The sequence below is a fragment of the Euleptes europaea genome, chromosome 17 (assembly GCF_029931775.1).
Source record: "Euleptes europaea isolate rEulEur1 chromosome 17, rEulEur1.hap1, whole genome shotgun sequence".
NCBI classification, from domain to species: domain Eukaryota; kingdom Metazoa; phylum Chordata; class Lepidosauria; order Squamata; family Sphaerodactylidae; genus Euleptes; species Euleptes europaea.
The window spans coordinates 21,622,170-21,635,050 of NC_079328.1; the positions used below are offsets into that span (position 1 = coordinate 21,622,170).

General features: G+C 44.4%; 1 protein-coding gene across 1 annotated transcript in view; it reads right to left on the reverse strand.

Moving 5' to 3' along the window:
- CSNK2A2 (casein kinase 2 alpha 2) overlaps positions 1 to 12,672 on the reverse strand; it is a 37,633-nt gene extending 24,961 nt beyond the window's left edge. Inside the window, exons 1-2 of the mRNA XM_056862618.1 lie at positions 12,564 to 12,672; positions 9,669 to 9,780 (exon numbers count right to left, since the gene is read on the reverse strand). Of these exons, the coding sequence (XP_056718596.1) occupies positions 9,669 to 9,780; positions 12,564 to 12,667 (216 nt within the window). The 5' untranslated portion in view covers positions 12,668 to 12,672. The remainder of the gene's footprint in view (positions 1 to 9,668; positions 9,781 to 12,563) is intronic.
- Positions 12,673 to 12,881: the final 209 nt, after the last annotated feature.

Sequence of the window (12,881 nt, forward strand, 5' to 3'; positions counted from 1 at the left end):
TCTTGTATCTAAAGTAGGAGACACACACAGACTGCTTTCTATAAGAAGTATGTGCATATAACAGTAAGCATAACAAACATAGCACCCTGATTTCTGCTTTTCTTATGTTAATAAGCTCTGGTATCTAAAATAAGAGACACACATAGGCTGCTTTCTATAAGTAAGAAGTTATGGGCATATAACAGTAAGTATGAGACAGACATTTAAACTGGCATTAAGCAATGCACTCTAACTCATGAAGACTGATGGTTCTTTTAATGCTGAGTCTCTGGAATGTGGAAACAGAGTCAAGCAATTGACATACCTTTTCCCTACAAGCCTTCTCCCCCTGACCAACGCCAACTCAGCTCCCTGGTGTTCCAGAGACACAGGCCAGAGACCATTTGTGGGTCTGTGACACTCAAGCAAAATTACATCTTTGCCGCAACAGCATCCACTTTTCCAAGTGGTGAAATATCTCAATCACATGAACCCTCCTCAGGGCTAAGGGTGAACCCGGGGTAGCCTTTTGTAACTTGTTTACTAAGCACTGCTTATCTCCAGTGCCATTCAAGACATTCCTGGATTATGAGGATTACAACAGACTGGTTTTGGGGCAGAGAGAGAAAATGAGAAGGAAGGGGAAACCCTGTTAGAATCAGAGTTGGAAGGGACCACCAGGGTCATCTAGTCCAACCCCCTGCACAATGCAGGAAATTCACAACTACCTCTCCCCACACATTCCTAGTGACCCCCAATACATGCCCAAAAGATGGCCAAGGTGCCCTCCCTCTCATCATCTGCTTAAGGTCATAGAATCAGCATTGCTGACAGATGGCCATCTAACCTCTTCTTAAAAACCTCCAGGGAAGGAGAGCTTACCACCTCCCAAGGAAGCCTGTTCCACTGAGGAACTGCTCTAACAACTGTTGTTTTACTTGGACCTCTGGGCACTTGCTAAATTGAAGCTGAATAGGTTGCTCCAGTTTTTTAATGCAGCAAAATCACAAAATAAATAAAATAAATTAGTTTCAGGAGGGTAGCCACGTTGGTCCACAGTAGAAGAGCTAGATTCAAGTCCAGTAGTACCTTAGAGACCAACAAGGTTTCCAGGGTATAAGCTTTTGAGAGTCAAGGCTCTTGACAAAGGGAGCGTTGATTCTCAAAAGCTTATACCCTGGAAATCTTTTTGGTCTCTGAAGAGCTATTGGACTCGAATCTATGGTATCTGAAAATGTTATAAAAAATACTGTTGGCACTTTCTGTGTATTCCCACCAATGTATTAAGAGTTTGAAAACGTTATAAAAAATACTGTTCGCACTTTGTTTGGCCCCTTTAGCTGTGAAGACATCTTCCAACCATTTATAAGCTGTGGTATCCAAAAACCCTGTTAAAGCGGTGTTTCTTATAACATTTTCAAACTCTTAAAACATCGCTGGGAATACAAAGTGCGGTAACCCCCAGGATGTCAGTTGCTGAGAGATATATAGATTTAGGGCTGGGTGCCACCCTACCCTCTTGTTTACATTCAAACCAGGTGAGACTGCAGACAGTCCCTACAGGTATCAATAATCTATCACATTTTTATCCGGCGTTTCCTCCAGGGAACTTGGGGCAGCAAAGTTCTCTTCTACTTTAATGTTATTTATAGTCCACCTTTCTCACCAGGATTCAAGGATCACAGATCCCTACACAAGTCTCCATGCCAGTTTCATACACTGAGCAAGCTTCTCTGTGCCACCCTTCCCATAAGAATGCTGCGGTGGCCTGTTCCATAGCTTTTTCGGGAACAGTTTTAGAAAGAGATACTGGCATACATTCAAGCAGCACCCTCACCCCATCTTTCACAAGTTATGGAAATTGGTTTTATTTCAGAGCTGCTAACTTGAACTAATTAGGCAGCAGTGGTTTATGGCAGTAGATCTATGGATTTTAGACCATCAACTTCGATATAAAGATTTATTTGGGCTGCTTTGTGATTTTTTAAGCTAAGCTTTTGACTGCCAAACTGTTTTTTCTTGTGCAAAGTTGGTACAGAAATATTTTTTAACAAATAACTGACCATGGCGGTGATATCCAACCTGTGATGGATGGGCTTGCGCTCCCCTCTCAAAGACCATGTTTGCAGACTGAGGGCGCTATTAGATCCAGCACTGCTTATCAACACAGACATGGCATCCATAGCTTGAACCTTTTACCTCCTCCAGCTAGTACGCCAGCTACATCCTCCCCTGGAAAAGGACGACCTTGTCACAGTTATCCATGCTTTATTAATGGTAAAGCTTGATTACTGCAAAGCACTGTAGATTAGATTACCTTTGAGGGGCCTCGCAACATCAACTAGTTGAGACCCACCACAGCAAACGTGTTTCACCTGTATTACAATACTTTTTATTGGCTGCCAGTTTGCTTCTGGGCATGACTTCAAGCTCTGGTTTGACCTTTAAAGCCCTAAACCTCTGAGACTGGAGTATCCGAAGGACCTTATCTCCTTGGAATCTGCCTGCAAGCTCAGACAGTCAGTGAAGGCCCTTCTTTGGGCATCCCCCACCTTCAGAAAGAAGTGATTAGAGAAAGGACTATTTCTGTAGTTGCGTCCGTTTGTGGCATTCCTCCCCAAAGATGTTTGGTTATTTCTGTTATTTATGTCTGTCTTGTTCTCCTGAACTTGTGACGGTTAGTTTATCTGTTACACTTTCTGCAGCTGCTTTTAAATTGCTATTTAAACCATTCTTTTAAAAGCTGGTACCTAAATAAGACGGACAGCTACTGTTTATTTTATTAATTGTAATTTTAATGTTTTATCGTTGCTTTGGATTTTATTAATCTTTGTAAGCCACCCTAATGATCAAGTTGGATGGAAATGCAGGATAAAAACAACAAATAATGTCAGAAATCTTCATTACTTACAAGGATTTCAACCAACAGGTTTCTAGCAGCCACCACAGTAAACAGTCACATTCGATCCATAGTGATTCTCTTTAAAAGTTTGCCTCGGTTGTCCATAACCATATTTAGCAACACTATTCCAAAATCCACCTTTCCCCATCCTTTCCATAGATTTTATATCCAGGGATAAACTGCACCCATGTTTTCTTTTAGAATGCACACTGCAACTGTCCTGTCTCTCAGAAAAGCTCATACAAGAAAACTGCAATGAAAACACTTCTTAGCATTAATTGGTTTTGTTGTGGAGGATGCTGGAAAGATGCTCACGCCTGAACCACAGTTTTTACCAATTGAAATTGACGTCTAAAAATAATAAAGCATTGTTCTGAGGCAACAAAACATGTTTTCCATTAAGGGTACATGTAATGGGGAGCCACTGAGCCACTGACAATCTTAACTTCCTTACAAGAGTACCTGTATAACAAGCATCTATCAAGTTTACAGTCCAGTAGAACCTTAGAGATGAACAAGATTTTTGGGGGTATGAGCTTTCAAGAGTCAAATCTCTCTTCATCAGCTGACGAATACAGCTAGTTTCTGAAACTACATGCAACCACCAAAATAATCTCCACTTGCTTATAACAAACTGTCAGCAGCCACCAATTTTTCCAACCTTCAAGTATTCCACCTTACTTTTTCGATCTCAAAAGTACACACTGGATTTATCCCAAAAACGAAGGGAGCTCCTAGTTGAGTTAAATGAATTTACAATTACTTACTTATCTAATAGTATATGCATCACAACAGTTTTCAGAAAAATTGCTTCCACATATATTCACTGCTGATTTGATTAGTGAGTAACTGTAGAAAGATCCAAGTCTTTACCCACATGTTCTCTCCTATGTAGGATAATTCAGTGTTGCGTACGGAGAATAACATTTTTAAAATGTAGAAAGAAGGAACTCATCAGGGTGTAAGACTACGGAAAGATTTATGACTTGAGGAAGATCTTACCTTATTTAAAGTGGCTCAATATATCAGTAGTAGTATAACCAATTACCTCATACTGGATCCTTGCCATCCTAGCTATTAAAATCATGCAGGGAGAAAGTGGAAACTCTCCTAGGGAAGATTATTAATATGCCATTCTCCCAAGGGGTATTTCCTTCACAGCTGAAAGAAGATGTGATTAGACTTCTCCTTGCATACCCAGAATGTGGGAAATTGTTGACTTGTGCCCAGTCTCCCCTTTTGGTGCAAGACGACTGAGCAGGTTATAGAAGATAAACTGCCCATTTTATCTGGATTTTGACTCGTTTTTTAAAACTCATTTTGACCCATTTCAGTCTGGCTTCAGGTCTGGACTCAGGACTAGAACATCACTATTGGTCTTGGATGACGATCTCCGGCTACAATTTCAATAAGAGCAATCTGTATTTGTGTGTGTGTGTGTGTGTGTGAAGTCACATCTGACTTATGGTGACCCCTGGTGGGGTTTTCAAGGCAAGAGAGGTTCTGAGGTGGTTTGCCATTGCTTGCCTCCATGTCACGACCCTGGTATTCCTTGGAGGTCTCCCATCCAAATACTTATTTATTAATTTATACCCTGCCCTCCCCGACACAGCCGGACTCAGGACGGCTTCCAACAACAATAAATACAAAGTAATATTAACATTAAAACACACAGCTGAAAACTTTAAAACTGTAAACCTATTCCAAACACACAGGTGGTACCCCAAACTACAAAACTAGCTCATATGGATAAGATGTCCTCAACAGAGGACGTTGGCCTAAGGATGACAAATCTCATCCGGAGTCAACTCTGCTTAGCTTCTGAGATAGGCTAGCCAGATCAGAGCAAGAGCAACTTATAAACGCTGATATCAGATTTCCCAGGCAGCATCTTACATGGACAGCCACAATATTTTGGTGGATAGAGTACAGTCATCATCTGACATAAAAGGTAAAGTTGGTGTTGTTCTTTCCTTGTTGGTAGCAATGTTTCCAAGGAGAGACAGGACCAGCTAGTTGGAACCTAGTGTGTAAGGGTGCCCCAGGGTTGTTTTATCCCACACTGTAACGTTAACCCACAGAGTGGGTTGTCCCCAAGACGCAGTCAGCCAGTGTTAACTTACTATCTAAGCCTCCAGAAGCAGCTGTGACAGTCCTGGGCCAGCATCTTGTGGACACGGTCAAATGGCTGAGAGAAAACATACTGAAACTTAATCCAGACAAGACGAGTGTGATGCTGGCTGGGAAGGCAGAGCGTTTGGTCGGTATGAGAACTTTAGTTAAGAATTTGGGGACCCATCCATAGATAAATAAGTTGGTGCTGTTGCTAAGGATGCCTTCTTTCAGTTACATGTTCCTTGCAAACTGCCTCCTCTTAGACTCTGCAAACTGAGCCATTCTTTTCTATGTTACTGTTAACCTCCAGACCGGACTACTGTAAGAAACTCTACATGGGACTACCTTTGAAGACATCTCAGAAGCTTTGATTGGTACAAAATGCAGCAGTGAAACTTCTGTCAACCGCTTGGAATATATAACTTCACCACAGTGTCAATTGCAAGGGTTATATATTTGCTTCCAGGCTCAATTCAAAATGATGGTTATCACCTTTAAAGTCCTTCACAGCCTAGGAATCTCATACTTATTGAAGCACATCTCTTAGTATACTTCCCTGTACCACCCACATTCTTCAGACAACTTTCTCCTTGTGGCGTCCTCTTTTAGGATTGCCCATCTGGCAACAATCAGGTTGTGGAATTTTTCTGTGTGCTTTGTCCACTCCTTGCAATGTGGGTGTGGAGGGTGCTTTCACTTAGTGCATTCAGGAAGGATTGTAAATGGTGCCATTACAGAGGATGTTTGGTGGAGTCAAATGTTTGGCAGATCTAGCTGTGCTTTTTATCTGGCTTATGGACTGTTAACACTGTTTTTATGCATTTGCAACTTGTTGCTTTGCTAGCCACTTTGAATTTTAAAAAATTAAAAATACATTAAATCTATTTTTCTAATAGCAATTAGTGGTCCCACAACATGGATTAAAAAATCCACACAATGGGGCCACCTAAAGCTAAGACAGATATTTCTACAAGCCAAGAAAAACCCCAAATTTGCAGAAAAACCTTAAATTTAAAGGGGGGTTAATTAGCAAAAATAATTTAAAGTCACCAATATCTTGCAAGACTATATTACGAGATCATGTCTGCCATTTTGGGTTTGCATAGTAAACCACAGACAACGATCACCTACACAACTCAAAATGGCAGCCATGATCTTGCAAGACAGTTTTCAGAGATCTTGGCACATTTAAACTATTTTGTGTATTATTGAATCCTCTTGGGGGAGCTGAAAGTAGAAACTAATAAGAAGTGGGAGAAAGAAAGTAGGGAGGTGAAGAATGGGAGTCAGAGCAAGTGAGGGAAAGCACAGATAAGAGAGGGAAAAGTGGAGATAGAGCAGGAAAGACAGGCTGCAGAGGAATATGGGGTTTCTCTTCCCCTTTAAGTCCCCCTGCTTGTTGATTACTATTTCTGGACCAGATAATCATGCTACATCCACTATGTTGGGTGTTGTGCATGTCTCAGATTCTATTACTATGTCAAAAAGCAAGATAGTAGTTATATATACAAAGTGCTGAAAAGTTATTTAGAACCTTCAGTAGACTCTGTAACCCAGATCTGGATCTCAGAAGCTAAACAGGGTAAGCCCTAATCAGTATTTGGATGGGAGACCACCAAGAAATACCAGGGTCCCTATGCAGAGGCAGGCAATGGAAAACAACCTCTGAATGTCTCTTGCCTTGAAAACCCTGTAGGCTGCAACTTGACGGCCAAAATAAAAGACTCTGAAGAAAATCGGAAAATGGAGTCTGGGTAGACCACTCACATAAATCAACTAGGAAAATTTTCTCTAGATACTAGATGTGTTTACTTGGAGATCGGCTCTGACCAATAAGAAAGCCATGTTCAAGGGGAACTGCTCCCAGAAAGGTTCATACAACTTATGGCTAAGATTTAGCCAACAAAAAATCCTACATAGAGCATGTTGTACTCCAGGAGGTCCTGACAGCAGAATTTCTTAGAGGGTAATAAGTGTTGGCTCTGCATGGCCTGCAGTGCTTCAAAAATGCAAATTCAATGGAATAGCCTCCCTTTCTCCAGGCCTCTCTGTCATCTCCCCTCACCGCAAGACTTCAGACTGTAAGCTCCTTGGAGCAGAGCCCTGCCTTACTAGCTTAAGAAACTCCACAACACAAACTAATGCCTTAAATGCTGCCCTCAGTTGCCTGGTTAAAATGTGTGTTCCAACCCTCTGATTTAGCAATACTGCATACACAGCAACAGGACAGTAGCAAAAGTGCAGAAACACACCAAGCCCAGGAAGTTAACTGCAAATCAAATTTCACAAGAGCTTCCCCAATTTGTAAGAAGCTGCTCTACACTGGCTGGGTCAAGATAAGCACGTTACTCTTGCAAAATATTTTGAGGAAAACCAGTGAGCGCACTGAACTCCGGCACCTTCCATCAAGGGCACAAAGGCTGGGCTTGGAGAAGCATCAGAATCTTCCAAGTCATCACGAACTGCTGCCCTAGAATCAGCATTTAAGACGACAACAAGCAGAGACTACTGCATACAAGCCCAGTAAACTGCTGCTGCAAATGCAAAAACTGCTTAAATGTTAATGTCCATTTTAAGCTTTAATATTGTCTCCCTATGGGAGGCAGCAACCACACCAGTCCTCCACTCCCAAACACATAGAATTTACTATCTTTCACACTGTTGCCCTGTCCTTCCTCCAAGGGGCTCTGGGTGGCACATGTTCTCTGTCACGTTCATCTCCTCAAGGTGCAACTTAGATATCATAGTACTACCTGGAAAAGGGGGACCAATAATCAAGATTAGGCTAGGGAGTACTTCTTCCAACAGAAGTTTCTTGGTGAAACAACAGGTGACCAATTGATAAACATTCTTGCCATCTGCAGGACTAACAAAGCAGTGAACAACGACTGCATACCCACAACAGGCTTGCAGTGCATGTTGCTTCTCAGCCTAAGCCCACCCACTGATTCATGGCAGATGTGAGAATTAAGCTGTGGCTTCTTTGCTCACAGCTCATTCTCTTAATGAGCCAAGAACAAATGAAACCTCATTTCAGATACATAGCCTACCAATTGAGACACAGAGTTCTAGTTCTGAGCGACAGCACAGAAATGGACAGGCTCATGTACAATTTACACCCAACATTTCTTAAAGTACAGTACAAGGCTAGACGGGAACCCAGGAGCCCTCTTCCACAGGACAGCCCCAGCACAAAAAATGACAGATTGCTACCATATATCACCTAAGGCTCACCACTACAACCTTTTAAGTACATTATCAGAGACATACAGCCGCTCCTTGAAGACCATCCCTTCCTCCTCACAGGCCTTGGAGAGCAGGCTTGGCCATTCTTTACAAATTCCCAACCTGAACAACTAATTTCCAGCAGACCTCCCAACAAAGACCACCAGCCCCTCCCACTCTGATGTCCCTCATACCTACTCAAGCAACAATACTGTAGGACTCATCATATTGCTCATTCACCCGCACATCTTTTAACGTCATAGATGCTATCATGTGCTAGCCATGCCCTTCAGCCATTAACTCAGCAAACTGGAGCCTCTAAGCAAAAGGGAGGAGAGACAAGCCACACATTTAAAATGGAAACGCTCAGCAGCCAAAGGGGAGCATTTCAATCTGCCTGGACCTTCAGTAACAGACTTAAAGGTTCATGAGGTTCAAAAGGAGATTCCAGAGAGAAGCTGCTGAGTTGGAATTACCAGGCTTGGATTCAATGGGGACAGGCAATGCTTAGCAAACTGCAGAAAGCAATTACCATTTTCAGGTTTGTGCACACTACTCAGATTTATCCTAATTTTATTTATTTTGCTAATTCATTAACAGTTGGGCTCTAGTGGTCTAGGCCCCCCCACTAAATGGAAACTTACTCTTTTGACTGGATCTTGTTTTCATCTGTGTCCTGAAACTTAAGACCACTGATGTGCATCCAGGGATAATGTTCTAGACTCTTCTTGCAGTAACTCCCCCCAACCCAGTCCTTCTCCTGTTAGTTGCTTTGGGTATTGCTCCCCTTCTCCCTGCCAACCGGATGTTACATTTCATGCACTTTGAATTTTTTTTCATCTGACTCACAAAAGCATCCGCCACAATAAATCTGTTAACATGCCACTAAAATCTGCTATTTTGTTAAAATGCTGTTAGACCAAATGCAATACAGTGATAAACATGCTTCCCATCTCATTTTAAGCTAAGCTGACTAGCATTAGCATGTATTACATTACTACCAATAACATCCAAATTTGCTTGTTCAAAATCCATCCAGGTGGTCACCTATGACATAGTTCTCACCAGGATAATGCACATCATCGAAAAATTAATGGAATAATTCCCCTGCAGGCTTTGCACTACTGTTAACCTAATTTAATATCTGTCCTGCCCAATAGGCTCCGCCATTTACTATTTTAATGCACAGGGTCAGCATATGTGGTATGATTCAAACACAAGGCATGATGCTGTTCCTTCACAAAAAGGGATTTATGCTGCAGTTTTAGGATTCCAGGACAGGGAGGGAAATCACCAAAACATTGCTAAAAAACAAAGATACAAATCAGTGGCCCAACTCCCATTCTAAATGGTTCAAGATTTACACATTAAGAACAATCTATTACGCAGCGGTAGGAAAGATTATACGACACTGTTGCCACCTCAGAGGCACCCAGCAAAAACTCACCTTAAGAATTTTCACAACCACTCGCTCATTGTTGGTGATGTTAATAGCTTCAAAGACTTCACTATATTTCCCCCGGCCGAGTTTCCGAACAAGTTGGTAATCGTCTTGATTACTGCAGACAGTGAAAAGAAAAACAAGCTTTAGAGTTACAAACTTGGAATTCTTTCCTAACCCCTTCCAGTTAAGATTCTTTCCAGATGTGGAGAGCAAGATTTTACTTCAAGACACCACGCTCTGTGAATTACTACTACTGGACAGAAGAATCTTCATAGCTACCATCTCAGTATTAAACCAGATGCAGGGGAACCGGGGGGGGGGGGAGAGAATTAAAATCCTCCAAGCTAAGAATTCTCAACACTTGCTATCCATCTGTAACCATGAGATCAGAATGAGAATCTGCCAACAGCTGCTAGAGTCCTTTAAGTCAGTCAGTCGACATCTGACTTGACTTATGCCACAGAACTGACAGAGACTGTTCAGAGCTACACATTGGGGGCAGTGTGCTCTACATAACTCTTTCTCTCTTTCAAGGATCTTGAGTGAGGAAGACAATTCTCTACAGAAGACATTTCCCTCTTCCCTTTCCTAAAAACATCCCAACAAGGCTGATGGCAACAGGGAAGGACAGAATACTCTCCAACCAGCCCATAGGATAACATTCCTGGTCAACACTGCCAATTTCCAAAGCCCAGATCAATCCAACTGCCACTCTCTTTCAAATACAACAAGGCATTCAGATTAACTAATAACATTCGAACTTAAAGGTACGCTTTAAGCCTGAATGTCATGTCTTCAGAACTCCTGCATTAACTTTTGCCAACAGGCAGAAGCATAAGAGTGTGCCTTGGATCTATTTTTCAACAAAGGGGCACACCCATGCCTCAAGAGATGTTTCCCACATGGTCTGACACTAATTACTGTGAATAGGTGCAAAAAATAGAAGTAAAACTTGAGAAGGAAAAAAAAAGTAATGCTCTACACCTCAGTTGTCACACTGGAAAATTTATTCCTTGTTAGAAATATAAAGTGATCTGCCTCTGGCAGAAGATTTCATCCTTAAAAATATTAAGGTGCTTTGTTGGATCAGACCAGTGATCCATCTAGTCCACCATCCTGTTTCACACTACGATCAACCAGTTCCCTTGGAGGGACAACACATAGGTCACAGAAGACGAGGACTTCCTGATGTTGCCTCTGGGCACTTGTATTCAGAGGTTGACTGCCTCTGTACCTGGAAAGTTGCTTTACTCATTTACTCATTCTAGCTACTAGCTATTGATGGACCTATCCTTCATGAACCTGCCTAAACCCACTTTATGATTATGGCCCTCACTACATCCGCTTACAGTGAACTCTACAATTTAATTATTTGTTGAGTACAGAAGAATTTCCTTTCATTCACCCTGAATCTGTCACTCATCAACTTCACTGGGCGCACTGGAGTCCTAATATTATGGGAGAGGAACAAAAGGTTCTTTCTATATCCACTTTCTTCACCACAGATCTACTCTTCTTCTACTTAGACACCCAGATCAGATCTGTCTTAGATGCTGGAATAGTAATGTGAAGCTTAGATGCAGCCACTTGGGGCTTTAAGGGAGCCAACCTAAACAATGAATAACTCCCATGTTATTCATGGAGCCTTACTCCCAGGAAAGCACTAATAGAATTGCACTGTCAAAACTCCTATACTCGATCCAGTGGTTTTATCTCGTCCAGCCTCCTGTTTCACACACTGTGGCCAACCAGTTGCCCTGGAGAGCCCACAAACAAGGCATCAGAGATGAAGGTTGTAGCTCAGTGGTAGAGCATCTATCTGCTTGGCATGCGGAAGGTCCCAGGTTCAATCCCCGGCATCTCCAGTTAAAGGAACTAGGCAAGTAGGTGGTGTGAAAGACTTCTGCCTGAGACCCTGGAGAGCCGCTGCTGGTCTGGGAGTGGGGCTGTGGCTCAGTGGCAGAGCATCTGCTTGGCATGCAGAAGGTCCCAGGTTCAATCCCCAGCATCTCCAGTTAAAGGGACCAGGCAAGTAGGTGATGTGAAACACCCCTGCCTGAGACCCTGGAGAGTGGCCGTGGCGCAGTGGTAGAGCCTCTGCTTGGCATGCAGAAGGTCCCAGGTTCGATCCCAGGCATCTCCAGTTAAAGGGTCTAGGCAAGTAGGTGATGTGAAAGACCCCTGCCTGAGACCCTGGAGGAGCCATGGAGAGGGGCCGTGGCGCAGTGTTAGAGCATCTGCTTGGCATGCAGAGGGTCCCAGGTTCAATCCCCAGCATCTCCAGTTAAAGGGACCAGGCAAGTAGGTGATGTGAAACACCCCTGCCTGAGACCCTGGAGAGCGGCCGTGGCGCAGTGGTAGAGCCTCTGCTTGGCATGCAGAAGGTCCCAGGTTCGATCCCAGGCATCTCCAGTTAAAGGGTCTAGGCAAGTAGGTGATGTGAAAGACCCCTGCCTGAGACCCTGGAGAGCAGCTGCCGGTCTGAGCCTGCAATACTGACTTGGACGGACCAAGGGACTGATTCGGTACAAGGCAGCTTCAGGTGTTCACGCGTGACCGCCCCCCTCCCCATACCGACACTGGATGCATCCTAGCATCAGACGTTTCCTGCCTCTAGCCGTGGGGGTGGGGGTCCGAGCTCCCTTTGGGCAGAAAGCTCTGCCTGAGCAGAAAGAGGAAGCAAAAAAGGTGCAATGGTGCGAACGCAACATTTCGGGGTGGGGGAGCAGGGAGAAAAGCGCCCGCCGCCTGGCAAAGAGGGACGGTGCCCATAGGGGAGAGCCGGCTAACTGTAGCACGCGCCATCCCCGCCTGGCCGGCTCGAGGGAGGGAGGGAGGGAGCCCCGAGGCGGGTGGGGGAGGGGGGAAGGGAGGGAGAGTCAGGCGGCCCCTTCTTACCCCCAGGTGGGGACGTGGGCCTCGTAGTCCCAGTAGTCGCGGCTCCTCAGGCTGTTCACCTCAGCGTAGACGCGGGCCCTGCTGCCGGCGGCCGGGCCGGGCATGGCGGCGGCGGCGGAGGAGGAGGAGGAGAGGCGGCGCGGCGGGGGGGTGGCGCTGCCGCTGAGGCGGACGGGCGGGCGGCAGCGGCCCAGCAGCAGGAGCAGAGAGAAGGCCGACGAGGGCGGCGCCAGGCCGCTAGGAGGGGCGCGGCGCGGAGCCGAGCCGGCGGGGCCGGCCTGCTCGGTTCCCCCCCCCCTTTTTTTTTACTCGCCTCCC